The sequence below is a fragment of the Antechinus flavipes genome, chromosome 1 (assembly GCF_016432865.1).
Source record: "Antechinus flavipes isolate AdamAnt ecotype Samford, QLD, Australia chromosome 1, AdamAnt_v2, whole genome shotgun sequence".
Lineage (NCBI taxonomy): Eukaryota > Metazoa > Chordata > Mammalia > Dasyuromorphia > Dasyuridae > Antechinus > Antechinus flavipes.
Window position 1 is genome coordinate 497,718,162 of NC_067398.1, and position 15,325 is coordinate 497,733,486.

General features: G+C 36.7%; 1 protein-coding gene across 2 annotated transcripts in view; it reads left to right on the forward strand.

Annotated features, from left to right (window-relative positions):
• The first annotated feature begins 2,603 nt into the window (after positions 1-2,603).
• USP14 (ubiquitin specific peptidase 14) overlaps positions 2,604-15,325 on the forward strand; it is a 35,238-nt gene continuing 22,516 nt past the window's right edge. Inside the window, exons 1-3 of one of the 2 annotated variants that reach the window (XM_051970367.1) lie at positions 2,604-3,855; positions 7,444-7,589; positions 10,420-10,452. In XM_051970367.1, the coding sequence (XP_051826327.1) occupies positions 3,840-3,855; positions 7,444-7,589; positions 10,420-10,452 (195 nt within the window). In that variant the 5' untranslated portion in view covers positions 2,604-3,839. The remainder of the gene's footprint in view (positions 3,856-7,443; positions 7,590-10,419; positions 10,453-15,325) is intronic. The other variant, XM_051970365.1, reaches the window with a different exon arrangement.

Below are 15,325 nucleotides of genomic sequence, written 5' to 3' on the forward strand. Positions count from 1 at the left end.
GTGATGGAGATGATGTATAGTGCAGAGTGCTGGACATCCTTTCTAAGCTAAATATTCACATTCAAAGAAAATGGCATCCTCAAGGCAAGAAGCCTATCAGAAGACTTTATGCCAATAGAAAAGCAGTCCAAGTCAGAACAGTTTGTTGCTACCTTAAGAAGGAAAGCTGAGCAACAGTGGAGAAGAAAAAGAGTGAGCAGCTTTTAAAGACTGTACAGCATTCCATTTACTCAAGTAAGTTAGAACACTCAGAAAAATAAAGGTTGGTTTGATGAAAATGATGGGGAAATTCAAAAGCTGCTAAGTGAAGAATAAGAACTCCTCAGGCTTTACTAGTAGCATAGTTTATTTTAAGAAAGCAGCATTTAACTCCATCACAAGTAAATTACAAGCAAATCTCAGGGATACATTCTTGGCTCAGTAAAAAGGCAGATTAAATTCAGTTTTGCACAGATAACAATAATTCAAAGCACTTTTATGTCACCCTGAAGGATATTTATGGGCTAAAGACTTGGGGTACATTACAACTACTTAGCCACTTTGATTAGTGATAAGGAGATAATCCTGGAAAGAGAAACTGAACACTTTTTGTTTTGTTTTGGAAATTCGAGTTAAGTGACTAGCCAGAGTCACACTGCTAGGAAGTATTAGACATCTGAGGCTGGATTTGAACTCAGCTTTTCCTAACTCCAGGGCCTATGCTATATCCCATGCGCCATCTTGCACAACCTAGCTTCCCCTGAACACTGCCAGTGTTCTCAACAGACCACTATTAATCAATGCTGAAGATACTGACCATTTACCTCAGGTTCAAGTCAAACCCTCCCTAACCAAATTTCCAACTGAATCAGTTTTGAATGCCATTAGACTACTCTTTTGTGGCAAAGCACTGGCCCTGATTCTATTCCAGCTGAGATTTACAAGATGGGGGTCCTCTGTTCAAACAAAAACTGATGAACATTTTCTGGGTTATATGGGAAGAGGAAGTTTCCCCCCAGATTCAAGGATTCCTGCATTATACATTTCTATAAAGGGAAAGGAATAGATTTCTGGTGACACAATCACCAGTTTCTTGCTTGCTGGAATTCTCCATAATAGACTGATTCTTCATCTGGAAGATGATTCTGAAGCCAGTGTGGTTTTGGAAAGGGCCAAAGAATGGATGATATGGTGTCTGCTTCCTGACTCCAGAAGAAATGCCAGGAGCAGAACAAGGGTCTGTACACAGATTAAGGCCTTTGATACTGTCAATTGTGGGGTCTTGTGGAAAATTAGGGCAAAATTTGGTTGCTTGGAGAAGTAAGTTCATTTGTATAGTCAATTTCTATTTATCACCTCAAGACTTAATTATGTAAGACAAAAAAATACCAAATAATTTGCTGGAGAGAAAAAGAAGGGTAGATTTGCAATCATTAACATTAATCATTGATTCCAAGTTGATGAGGTGTGAGAATTGAGGGTAAGAGATCCCCCAACAGCAGCAATGGGATCCCTTGGCAGGTTGCACAGGTTTATACAATAAAGCCAATAAATACAGGCTCCAGGTTTGTGGCAAAAAAGGGATTTATTTACACTAAGAAGAAAGCTTTCTTGGTGGCAAGGTCCTGTTAGGACTTCTGCAAAGCAGGCCTTCCTGATTAGGAATCAGCAAAAGTGGATCAAAAACCTCCCTCTGCCCCTCCCCCCCTTTATAATCCCTCCAATCTTGGCCTTTGAACTGGGGGCCCAAACCTGGAGTTTGAGCCACTCAACAGAGGATGTTGACTATGCCCTAGGTTAAGATTTCCAATTGCATGAGATTAGTAGGAGTTGTCTGGGAAAGGTGTGCTTCTCCCAGGGTTTGAGAGTCAGGAACACAGCAGGGCTCCCCACAAAGGTTAAAGGGGACACAATTTACATCAAAATGACTCAATCATTCAAAGGGTAGTTAAATTCTATGGACACAAGACAGACCAAAAAAATAAATAAATAAAAACAGTTCTTGCTCTCAAAGAACTTACATACTTATATACTTGTAAATAAATAGATACATAGTGGAAGAAAGGTAATTGTAGAGGAAAAGGCTCAAGTGGATTCCAGGACACACAGAAAATAGCATTTGTGTTGAGTCTTCAAAGAAGCAGAGATGCCAAGAGGCAGAGGGAATGAGAACATTTAAAGCTTATGGTACAGCTAGTGCAAAAGAAAGGAATGTGCTGGTACGTAGTTAAGACCATAGAAAGGGTAAATGTGAGTAGTCTGGAAAGGTAGAAAGGGTGGCAAAGAGCCTTAAGAGCCAAACAGAGAAGTTCAAATTTAATCCTGGAGGCACTAGGAGGATGTCTGCCAAGAAACTTTAGCTTTTTACTCTGTGCTTTTCTGGGGACGAAAAGACAAGAAAACTTAGTTTCATCCAATGACATTCATTTGAGACACATGGGAAATGTGACAGCTCTGGAAAATCACTTTATCCTAAAATCTGATTGACGAGGAAGACTAGGAAAAGTTTGAGTAGAGAATGGCACTTGTGCTGAATTCTGAATAAAATAAATAAAAAGTTCCAAGAAGCAGAGATGAGGAATCGGTCCATTGGAGGTAGGAGGCACGGAAAATTAAAAAATTAAAAAAAAAAAAAAAAAAAAAAAAAAAAAGCACTTATTTGGTACACTTATGTGTAAGCAGGTTACGAGCCTGTCTCATGTCACTGTTGAAGGGGATGGGGTGGCGGCGGTGCTATCACTCCACCAGGAGAGGCGGCCAATTCGAGGGATCCCCTGCCTTGAGGCTCCTTCCAACTCGGGATCGTTCGTAAAAGAACACCCACGACCTTCCTGTGAGATCCCGCGGATGACATTCACAGGAATAGAAGACGCAATATGAGAAGGGGGCACGACTGAAGGCTGGCTCAGTCCTACAACGTGGAAGATGAGGAGCTGTGGAAACTCCGATTGAGATCGCAAAACTGGAACCACCACAGTCAGGGCTGGGATCAAAGATACACTTTGCCTTCGCGCGACCAAACGGTCTGATACTACAGGAAGGAGGGCTGGAGGCGCGTAGAAGGGCCACGCTAGGGCTCCTGGGCGCGCCTCACTCGTCCAGGCGCACACGTACGTACGGACGCACGCGCTCTAGCACCATCTAGCGGCCCGCGGCCTCCGCCCTATCCCGTCCCGTCCCACTCGACTCCTTCCTTCTACCCTCCCCTTCCCCCTTTTTTCTTCTCCTTCCCCACCCCACTCCTTTCTTCCCTCCTCCCTCCCCTTCCTTTCCCATTCCGTCGGATCTCAGGCCTTTCTCTCTATTTCACTTTCTCCGCCCCTTCATACTCAGCTTGTTCTTCCACCTCCTCCTTGCCTCTCTTCCATCCCTTTCCGCTTCCTTCCCCAATCGCTTTCTTCTTCATCCTTCCTCTTTTTACACCTTCTCCGCCTCTTAGTCTTTTCTCCCCTCCCCTTCCGTCTCCTCCCCTCCCTATATTGCTCCTCTCCGCCCCTCCTTCTCCATCCCTCTCTCTGATTTACTCCTTCCCCCCTCCCTTCCCACCTTCTCTCTTTCCTCCCTCCCTCTTCCTGGCGCTCTCTCCCTCTTTCCCCTCCCTTTCCTCCCCCCTCCCTCCCGGGCTCTCCTCCCCTAAGATCTCCAGTGCCTGGCGAACGGCGTGTTGCTGCGTCATCGTCAGGGGCCGGTTTGAATGAGACTCAAGAGTCGCGCCGGAGCCGCCGCCGCCGCCGCCGGATCTCCAGCCCAGCCCGAGCCGCTACCGCCGCAGCCGCAGCCTCTCCTGCTCCTCTTCATTTTCCTTCCCTTCCTCTGTAGCCCCTAGTCCCGGCCTTCCTGTGCCGTTGCTTCCCTCAGCCATGCCGCTCTTTTCAGGTGAGCTCCGGCCGGGGCCTCTTCCTTTTGCTTCCTTCCCCAGGCAGCTCCCTGGGGCACTAGGCCTCCCTCGGGCGGAGGCACCATCTGAGCCCGGCCTCTGGGGCGGGAGAGATGTGTGGAGCAGCTCTTGTCTTGGGACGCCTAGTCTCCGTTCGGGGCCTAGGCAGCTCGTCCGGGACCCGGTCTGGGGGTGGGGGAGGGCGGCCCTAGAGGCCGAAGTGAAGAGGGAGCGGGCCTCGGCCTCCCCAGCGAGGTGACTTTGCAGAACGCTCCTTGACGTTTGTCACATCGTGCGTACACGCGCGCACACGGACACAGACACACACAGAGACACACAGCCCTTTCCTTTCCCCCCTCCCCCCACGGCCGCATACACCACACACCACCCTGGGCGGTTGCAAAGGGAGCGAGGCTCCATTGAAGGGTTGTTCCCGGAGCGAAGCGGCGACTAGGGCTGGCGAGCCGAGCCGCAGGGCGTGCCAGAGCTCCTGGGCTTAGGCTTGCCTTTTCCTTCTCTCCCTCCGCCCCTCCCTCCCCCGGACCCATTTCATACTCCCAACGAGAATAGTTGCTATTCCATTTCTCTCTTTTTCATCGTCCTCTGGTCATTGGCTAGGCCCTATTGGGTGATGGTAGTTGTTCTTCCAGGAAAACCGCACTCCTAGGAAGTGGTGACAAGTGATGTTATTTTTTGTCAGACTTAATGTTTATCTTGGCAGATGCAAAGCTAGCTTAATTCAAGCTTCTTTACTGTGGCTTCTTTCTGATGTGTTCAATTCTTATGGTGTTTCAATATGGGTCTTCAAGAATTTTAAGAACTTGGTCTTGCTTTTGGGGATGTAGTATCAGAATCTTAGATTGAGAGTGACCTCAGAGATCATCAGGTCCAAACCCCCATAATTTACAGATAAGGCATCTGAAGCTGGGGAAGTTTGTAGGTTAGGAACTCAGTAAGCATTAATGAATGCCCACTTCGTGCCCAGTACTTTACATATTTCATTCGATACTCTTAGAGATAGGTGCTGTCACCATCCCAGTTGTAGAGTTGAGAGAACTCTGACTTGTCTAGAATCTCCCAGAATGCAATCTCTACAGAGCCACCAAGCTGCCTCAGAGCCAAATTAGGATTTGAATCCAGATCTGATTAAAAGTTCAGCATTAAGGAACCCCTTCTTTACTGTACTAATTTAAATCTTTGCATTATCAAAGATTTTCTGAGGACCTGGCAGCATCTCAGGATAATTTTATGCTGAAGAATGTCTTTTCTTTAGAGAATGACTGTTAGGAGATTAGAATCTTGAATCTTGTAATAGAGATTTCCCAATTCCTTTCCTATATCACTGTAATTTCTGTGTATTGCATGGAGCTCATATAGGCCTAAAAATACTAGAGTGGTATCATTTATGTTGGAAGGTGATGAAAGGGTAATAAAAACTGACATCTTAATTTGCTTTTGAAGGTTTACATACAATATCTCGTTTAATCTTCACAACAATCCTATAAAAAAGGTATGATAGTTTTAGCAAACTGAGGCTCAGAAACAGATTTTTGCCCATCTTTACCAGTCTTGCCCAGAATTTTCCCATTGCACTAATTTGTTAGGTCCGCAATTCTATTTTCTGGTTTTCTTTTTATTAGGGTTTTCTTAATTAGTTTAGTTCTTTAGTTGCCAAATTGTGTCCTTTGAAATTCATTAAAGCCTATTTTAGTTTCAACTTAGAATTCTAAACTTAGATGACATAAAGAGCTTTTTTAATAAAAATTTTTAAAGTGAAAGTTCTTTTATAAAGTTTCTTTATAAATCTTTTTTCACACCTTTTTTTTTTTTTTTTTTTTTTTTTTTTTTGATAAAAGCTTTTTATTTTTAAAATACCTGCAAAGGTAATTTTCAGCATTCACTTTTGCAAAACGTTGTTTCAAATTTTTCTATTTCCCTTCCTCCTACTCCCTTCTCCTAGACAGCATGTAATTCAATATAGGTTAAACCTATAAGCAGTTTTTGTAAACACATATCCACATTTATCATGCTGCACAAGAAAAATCAGAGCAAGAAGGAAAAAAAAATAAGGGGGAAAAAAGCAAGCAAACAAAAACAAAAGATAAAAATACTATGTTGTGATCTACACTTAGTCCCCATATTTCTCTTTCTGGATGCAGATGGCTCTCTCCTTCATAAGTCTATTGGAATTGAATCATCTCATTGTTGAAAAGAGCCAAGTTCATCACAGTTGATCATCACATTATCTTGTTGCTGTGTACAATGTTCTTTTGGTACTACTCACTTCACTTAGCATCAGTTCATGCAAGTTTCCAGGCCTTTCTGAAATCATCCTGCTGATTGTTTTTTTACAAAACAGTAATATTCCATTACATTCATATACCATAACTTATTCAGTCATTCTTCAACTGATGAGTATCCACTGAGTTTCCAGTTATTTGCCACTATAAAAAGAGCTGCTACAAACATTTTTGCACATGTGGATCCCTTTCCTGTTTTCATGATCTCTTTGGGATATAGACCCAGTAAAGACACTGCTGGATCAAAGAATATGCACAGTTCTATGGCCCCTTTGGGCATAGTTCCAAATTGCTCTTTAGAATGGTTGAATCTGTCCACAATTCCACCAACAATTCATTGGTGTCCCAGTTTTTCAACATCTCCTCCAACATTTCTTATTGTCTTTTTCAGTCATCTTAGCCAAAATGAGAAGTGTGTAGTGGTACCTCAGATTGTTTTAATTTGCATTTCTCTAATCGATAGTTACACAAGCCTTTTTATAAAATCATATGCAAATATATCTCAGGGCAACTGAAATGAATAGGTCACTTTCAAAGTATGTAATTGCTCTAATTTCAGTTTCCTCTAAAGAGGATGATCAAATCATATAGTTGCTACTCCCTATGATGATTTTTTTGAAGGACTAATTAGTATATTCTGTAGAAAAACTAGTATATTTCTGGCATGTGAAAATGATTCTTTGTTGATTTATTTTATCCACTGTTTTTGCTTCATACAGAGTTTCATCATTTACATTTTTAGATCATTCAAAGAATTTTTTTAAAGGTCAGATTTTATACTCTTCTGACTCCACTTTAGGGATTTTTTTTTTTTTTTGTAGATACATGAATTATTTTAATCTTTCCCACCTGCACAATTATTCTTTAATGATCTAAAATACCATATAATTATATAAAATATGATTTCCCCTAAGATATTTTTATTACTCTTTTTTTACCTTTATCTGATTCTTTCCCCAATAGTATTTGCTGTCTTCAAGTACCATAATTTGCAATACTCTTAGAAATTTCTATGGTAAATACTATAACTGATTGAGTTGTGTGAGGTCAATTTAATATAGATAAAAAGGTATTTGACTAAGAGTCAGATCTAGATTTTGAGCAACAGTTCTCAAACCTTTGGTCTCAGGACTCCTTTTATTGAGGACCCCTGGAAAGCTTATGTGAGCATTGGCTAATTACCTTGCAGACTGGAAAAATTAAGATTTTGAATTTTCTTAATCTCATTTTTTTTGCTCCAAAATTCTGTGCTATTGTGAATCAATACAATCATATTTTCACCTGCAGTTAATGTAAAATGGGGAAAAGAGAAGTTTGATGGTGTGGAACTGAATACTGATGAACCTCCCATGGTATTCAAGGCTCAGCTTTTTGCATTGACTGGAGTCCAACCTGCTAGACAGAAAGTTATGGTGAAAGGAGGCACTCTGAAGGTAAAAGTCAATAACTTTTTATAAAAGTCAAAACTTTTGTTTTCTAATACATAGTAACAATAATTAGTGTTATTAGTTTCTCTGGTATATGAGTACTTGTTATACATTTCATTCTGGATATATATGTGTAAAATGTATAGTTTCCATTCTGGATTTATGATGATGGTGAACAGAATTATAGTTAATCCCATATATACCATACAAACATTATTTTTTAATTTTTTAAAATTAAAATACATATGAATCTCTATATGAAGAGTTACTTCAGTTTTTTTCTTAATATTAATTTGCCTTTCCTGGACCACCAGTAGCAAGACCATAGAGAAAAAGCAAGTGGCACATTGCTAGATCTGTGAACACATCCATGTGAAACTAGTTCTATCATGTACATAATAACCCATCCATGCCTTTTTATCCTTTGTGACTCATTTCCATGTATTTCTCTAAGTACTTCATATAAAATCAGTTTACCCAAAGAACATTCTTTAGGTCTTTTAATATTTCATAGGTACTAGTGTAATATTTGGACAACAATCTGCATATGCTATTTCTTCCTTTTATGCCATGAACAGCTCATTTCTTAGCAATAAATCGTTGATAATATGCTGCAACTTGTTTACATGTTAGTTACAATATTTTAAGTATTTCAAAGCACATGTTTTGAGTCATCATAAATGTAATATGGAATGGTACTTATTTAGCCCTCTATATTCTTCCTTTGATTGCACATAAATTGCTATATGGTGTTCTTGGGCTGTTCATTTGCTTCTTATTTTTGACCATAAATTATATAGTGATAGTTATATTAAAGTAGAGGAGATGATTAGATCTCAAGAAATTTGAAAATAATGTTAAAAATATGGATCGCTTCTTAAGAATATTAGATGTAATGGAGAGGACTCTGCTACAAAATAAATAAGACCATTATCTCTTCAAGCATTCTACAGGATAATTAGTGATTTATAACAATCTATGAATAAGATAAATAAAATTTTAAATCATTGTAAAAATGTACATTAATTCAGAAAATATTAACTGAGTATATTTGGATATTAGAAGGTTCATTTTTTTTTTTTTCATATTGAAAACTGAAGCTTCAGTGAATTGGTGTAATGTTCGGGCTAGCTTTCTGGAAGTCCTTGGGATCAGCCCGAGTCTTTGGCCTCAGTGGAGAAGTGATGAAGGCAGGACAGCCACCACCAGGCTGGTCAAAGATGGAATGTCTCATTTCCAGTCCTTCTCAGCCCTTAAATAGCCTATTACAATTACATCATTATAACTGCATCATACTTATTATATGTGAACTAGAGAACCATTACATCATCTTGCTAAGTACTAAATATATGTATTACTAAAGAACCATCATCATCTCATCAATTCCACTAAGTTAACACCTTGTTGTAAGTATCCTTGTTTCAAGTATACTTCTGCAGAGTTCCGGCCCTTTACAAATTGGTTTAAAGGGAATGGTTACATTTAATTTAAAATTTAAACTTGTTTATTTGGACCTCTGATTTTATTGGTTATTGAATTCTCAGTAAGGAAATTCTTTTTACCAATGCATATTGGCCAATGATCTGCAACCTCTGTAGTTGCTTGGGGTCATTGAGATGTTAATTGATTTATCTAGGATCACATGGCCAGTACTTATGTGGGAGAGGGAATTAGAACCCCTGACCACTAAGCTATTCACTATGCATGTCTTCATAATACATAATGTTTAATATAGGGGCAGTTAGATGACTCATAAGGTAGCTAGGTGGCTCAGTGGAGCCTGAGTCAGGAAAACTCGTCTTTCCAAGTTCAAATGTGCCCTCAGATACTTATTAGCTATGTGATTCTGAACAAGTCACTTAACCCTGTTTGCTTCAATTTCCTTATCTATAAAATAAGATGGAGAAGGAAATGGCAAACTATTCCATTATCATTGTCAAGAAAACCCCCAAATGGGGTCATGAAAAGTCAGATTGACAAGTAATTGAACTACAAGATGGTTCAGTATATACAGCACTGGGCTTGGAATTAGAGAGACATAAGTTCAAATCTGGTCTCAAAAACTTATGAGTTGATTTACTTTGGACAAGTCATTTAACCTTTGTTTTCCACAAACCACTGGTGAAGGATATGGCAAACCACTCCAATATCTTTCCCAAGAAAACTTCATCGATAAGTATTGGTGTGCTTTGGTCCACAAGGTTGCGAAGGTTGGATACAACGGAATACTATGTGTGTGGGAGATTTTTTCAACATACCAATTTCTTGATTAATGGTGTGAACATGTGAAAGTGTTGAGCTTGGTTCCCAGAGTTATACTTGTAGTATGTAAGAAATTTAAACATGCTTGGAGATGGTGTAAGGAAATGGGGCAAATCAGGACCATACTTTTATTAGCTAGGTTCAAAAATTTTAAACAGCTTTTGGAATGGTACACATAAACACAATTGATTAATTTGCAATTTTTATTTTCCCTGTGGACACAAGCCACTTACTAGCTTAATTACCTATCTGGTCAATTATCTTTTAAAACTCTTATCTCTGAGTTTTCTTAGTGTTAGGGTCTTTTTATTCTTCATGTTGTTAGTAGTGCTGACTTCTTCATAAGAAGCCAATTGAAGGGGCATATATTTGAATTTAAGGAATGGGGTAGAGGAAAAGATATTTGGGTGAATAGAATCCCATCAAGAGGCTTATAGGTTTTTGTTATCTCATTTTAGAAAACCTACTTGTAGAATTAATAGTTAACAAACCAGGAATTAAGGAGTTGAAATTGGATATTGTGATAGACAAAGATGCTAAAAATTAAAAATAACTTTTTTTTCCTTTAAAACAGGATGACGATTGGGGAAACCTCAAGATAAAGAGTGTAAGTACTAATAAGATTTCATTTAAGAAAAGGCTTATTTCATTATTAATCAGATGATTGAGATACAGATATGGAAGAAAACCATGAGGGTCATTTAATCTTAATCCCCCATTCCATTTTTCATATTAAGAAATTGAAGTTCAGAGAGTTGAATAATTTGCTTAGTTATAATACTTAAGTGTTAGGGCCAAAATTAGAACCAAAATTAGAAATTGTTTTCTGGTTCTGATAATCTGAAAAAAAGCGGAGAAGATATGAGAGAAAATAGTAAAATAAACTTGTAAGAATTTCTGATGTAATTTTTTTTCTCCTTACAATAGAAAAACATTTACCTAAATGTTCAGTGTAACTGTAAAAATTGAGATAAATTTCTGATATGCATACCTGATATGCACACAGTCCATGTTATTTCTTTATATTTGTGCCAACTAATCAGTTTCCTGTTAGAGATCCTTGCTATGTGTGGAATAGAAGATGCTTAGAGTAATGTACTGTGACAAATCAGCTAAAAAGCAGAGGAAAACCTAAGTAAATGGAATATTTAAAAGTTGGTAATTAGATGTGGAGATGTAAAAAGGCAGTCTTTGAATCCATTTTAAAAATTAATGGTGTCAGATGTTGAGTATGATTTCCTGATCATTAATTTATTTATTCTATCCAAATGATTTTCAGTATACCACCTAGCTTCTTTCTGATCTGGCATAACCCCCTGGTTATTGGACATATCAAAGTTGATGTCCTAGAGATAGTTTCAGTTCAACATGTCCAAAATAGAATTCATCTTTGCCTGCAGTTTCCTCTCTTGGATTTCCCCTCTTACTATAAAGGGTACCACTAACTTTTCAATTGCCCAAGTGCAAAATCTTGGTGTCATTTTTCCCTTTTCACTCATACTCCATGACTGCTCAGTTGCCAGAATTTTTTTATTTTTATTTCCACAATGTCTATTGTATATATCTCCTCTTCACTCAAGCAGCCAATGATCTACTTTAGGTCCTTTCATCTAAATTATTGCATTAACCTTCTAATTGGTATCTTTATATCATCTATTAATAATCTGCACAGCTATTAGTAATTATCCAAAAGTCCCAAACTGGCCATTTCATTCTCCTAAGGGAGAATTATTCCCTTTTGCATCTTGGATTAGTTATAATTCCTTGATATTTATGGGTCTTCACAAGCTGACCCTTTCTTATCTTTCCAGTCTTTTTATGCTTATTTCCTTATATTCTTTGATCTACCTATACTGGCATACTCAATTGTCTGAAGATTCAGTGTTCAATCTTCAGATTCCATGCTTTTTCACTGACTATCATCGGACTTCCTTCTCTTCCACTTCTTGGAATCCCTGTTTTTCTTTAGGATTCTTCCCAATCACGACTTTTTTCATGAAGCTTTTCCTGATCCCGTCAGGCACCCTTTCTCAAAACTATTTTGTATTCATTTTGTAATATTCTTTATTCATTATGTTTATGTTTTCTCTCCTATTGGAATGTTAAGTTCCTTGTGGTTAATACAGTGCTATAGTATGTTTGTTGATTGACCAGCTGAATTGAAGAATTTTATGAAATAAGCCTATAGTGCATGAATAGGATAAGTAATCATAGAAAAAATGACATTTCCCATTTGTAGGTTACAAAATAGATTGATTTGATATGGTTTAAATACTATGTTATCTAGGATGAATTAGGTGCTTATTATGATATTAAGTACTCTGCACTTAATTTGCAATCACTATGGGCTATAAAACTGAAGAAATACCTTAAAACTGATATTTAGTATTTATGTAGTTTTTTTTTTTTAAAGTTGTCAAAGCACTTTATATATCTTGTTCTGTTTTAACCTTATAATAATTACTGTAGGAATTATATTTCTCTTTTTACAGATAGAGACAGACTTTGAAAGGCCTATTTAAAAAAGCTAGTAATTGTCTCATGCAAGATGTGAGCCCAGGTTTCCAAGTATAGCACACTTTTTAGTCCACTAAAAATGGGAAATGTAGCCCGAGGTAGATTGTAGAAAATAATGTGTATTTTTTAAATAACTAGAATTAAAATTTTTTTTGATACAAAAATTATAGCAAACTTAACTTCAAGTATCATAACTCTTGATTTAATTTGTTTACCTTCTAGATTTAATTTGAAATATCTATGTGTATAGGTTGGTTTGAACCTGTGACTTCATCAGTGTCTGGAGCTCCTGCTAAGGAGCATATCAGCAACTAATACATATCAGTACCTGTTTTTCAGCTTATATTCTTGTAGATTTGTTTGTAGGGCCTAAAAAGATAGTATTTGCCCCAGGATCATACAGCTGGTTTTTATTAGAAATGTAACTTGGATTTCAGAAGAAGAGTTTGTGATTAAAAGTATTTCATTCAACTGGTCTTATATGATTTAATGTAAAATGGTTCTAGAGACAATTCTGAAAAAAAGAGTTTCAAAAATGTTTTAAATGATGACAACATTGTTGAAGTATGTATAAGTGTTTAGTCTCTCAAGATGGCTGCTTCAAAGAAGAATTTTTTTTGGGTGTATAAATTCTGACATGCTTGTTTTAAAATGAATAAAATTAAAGCCAGTCTTTACTTGTCAGGCACATCTTTATAGAATCATTTTATGTTTTGTCAGGCTTATGAGTTATGCATGTTTTCTCCCTCAGTGGAATATAAGTGCCTACTACTATTACTAGTACTACTATAGTGCTGGTCCAGAGTAGTCACTTCATAAATGCTTGTTGGATTGGCTACAATGGGAAAGTAGGTTTAGAAGTTTATGTCTTTTATTTTTACATTTTATATATGATTTAAGTATTAAAAATGAGCATTAAATCTTTAATTCTGGGGAGTATTTAAAGCTTTCCTTTTCTTTAGAAATGGCAGAATGTTTGGTATTTTTATGATTCTAAAAGGTGAGATCTCCTTTATTCACTTAAACTGTTTAAAGGTTATGAATATTATCATTGTCATAGCCTTTAATGTGAAATAATTGTCATAATGTTTATAAGGCAATAAATTGCCCATTTCCCAGTGAACAATTTTATCTTAGAGTTGATATGTAGATGGTCTCAGTGGCATAATTGATTGGATCATTTAGGAATATTGGACGTATTTTCAGAAGTTTTGCTTTTAAGGTCAAACAAGTTTTTAAAAAGCATGATGCTTTGGCATATTTATGAGTGATACTTGATAAAATAATTAGTTAATCCAGATAAGTGTCTTTACATTGAAGGGCAGGCAGTTCATTCTATCCATATATAGGATTGTAGTTTTTAATTTTAAAAACAATTTAAATGATATTCTTGAGTTCTGTTTCTAAAACAACTTTAACCACTTCAGGAGACCTGTTGAGTATGTTTAGAAGTGAATACTTTGAGTTGTTGGTTAGTTAGGTTTTATTTTGTTTGTATATTTAAGTTTTATTGTTTCTTATTTCTATAGTGTTTTTTTTTTTTTTTAATAAATTGTTCCCACATTAATCCCTATCTTTTAACAAAGGAAAAATCCAACAGACATAGGAATTGTTGGTCTCATAGAGAATAATAGTACATGTCCTATTTATACTCTCCTCTACTCTTTACTTGAGTAGAGTTAGGTATATTTCATCATCAGTTTTTTACAATCCCATTTTATCATTAGAATCAATTAGCATTCAACTGCCTTTTTAGCATTGTTTCACATTGTTCTAATTAGCTTAGTTTTAGAAAAGAATTTTCCTATGAATTGTTATTTTCTGGTTATCTAGAATACTCTTTTCTTGCCCTTAATTTAAGTAGTTTCATATAAAGAAAATTGTTTTTGCTGGGAAATGAGTGTGGACCACAACATAGCATTTGCACTCTTTCTGTTGTTGTTTGCTTGCATGTTTGTTTTTCTTCCCAGGTTATTTTTGCCTTCTTTCTAAATCTTATTTTTCTTGTGCAACAAGATAACTGTATAAATATGTATACATATATTGTATTTTAGATATACTTTAACATGTTTAACATGTATGGGACTGCCTGCCATCTAGGGGAGGGGGTGAAGGGAAGGAGGGGAAAAGTTGGAACAGAAGTTTTTGCAAGGGTCAGTGTTGAAAAAATTACCCATGCATATGTTTTGTCAATAAAAAGCTATAATAAAAAAAATGTTGTTTTAAAATACTGATTATTTTTCTAAGAGGATGGAAACCAGAGTCATTCTATGTGGCTTCTAGTAGGTAGCACTGATTGAGGAATTACCTAGTTTTGAATTCTTTTGCTGCTGCAAAACCTTTTCATCTTTTTTGCTTAAAAAATTTTTTTTTTGATTATTTTTATGGCATCTTCCCCTTTTGCTCCCAGAGAGCATCTCTTAAAATAAAGAAGAAAAAATAAGAAGTTAACAACACATCAACCAAGTCTGACATTATATTCAGTGTTACACACTTATAGTCTTCCACCCCTGCAAAAGAGGAAGCAGGAAGGCAGATGATACAATAAAAATTTTAATAGAAAATAGTTAAGTGTTATATATGGTACAGAAATACTTTTCAGTTGGCAAATTTTAATATGCTCTTTTGAGTGACATAATTTGGTAGATAAATTTTTTTAAATCACAGATTTTACTAACCAAATAAGAGTTGGGGAAATTTACTGTTTCATATTTATGTTTTAATGTAAGACTTGGTTGAGGTTCAGTTAAGAAATGAGCAAAATAATTTCCTCAGGTTTTTGTGTATTAGGAAAAAATAATGAGAGTTTGTCTTATTCTGTATTTTCCCATTTGACTTATATAGTAGCTTGACTGTTGGTAAGTATTTTAGAGACTTGTGATGAATGAAAATCACTTTATTGTTTTAAAATTTTTGAAATTGCATTTATGAAAATCAACTTCGAAAGCCTTTAATTCCCACAT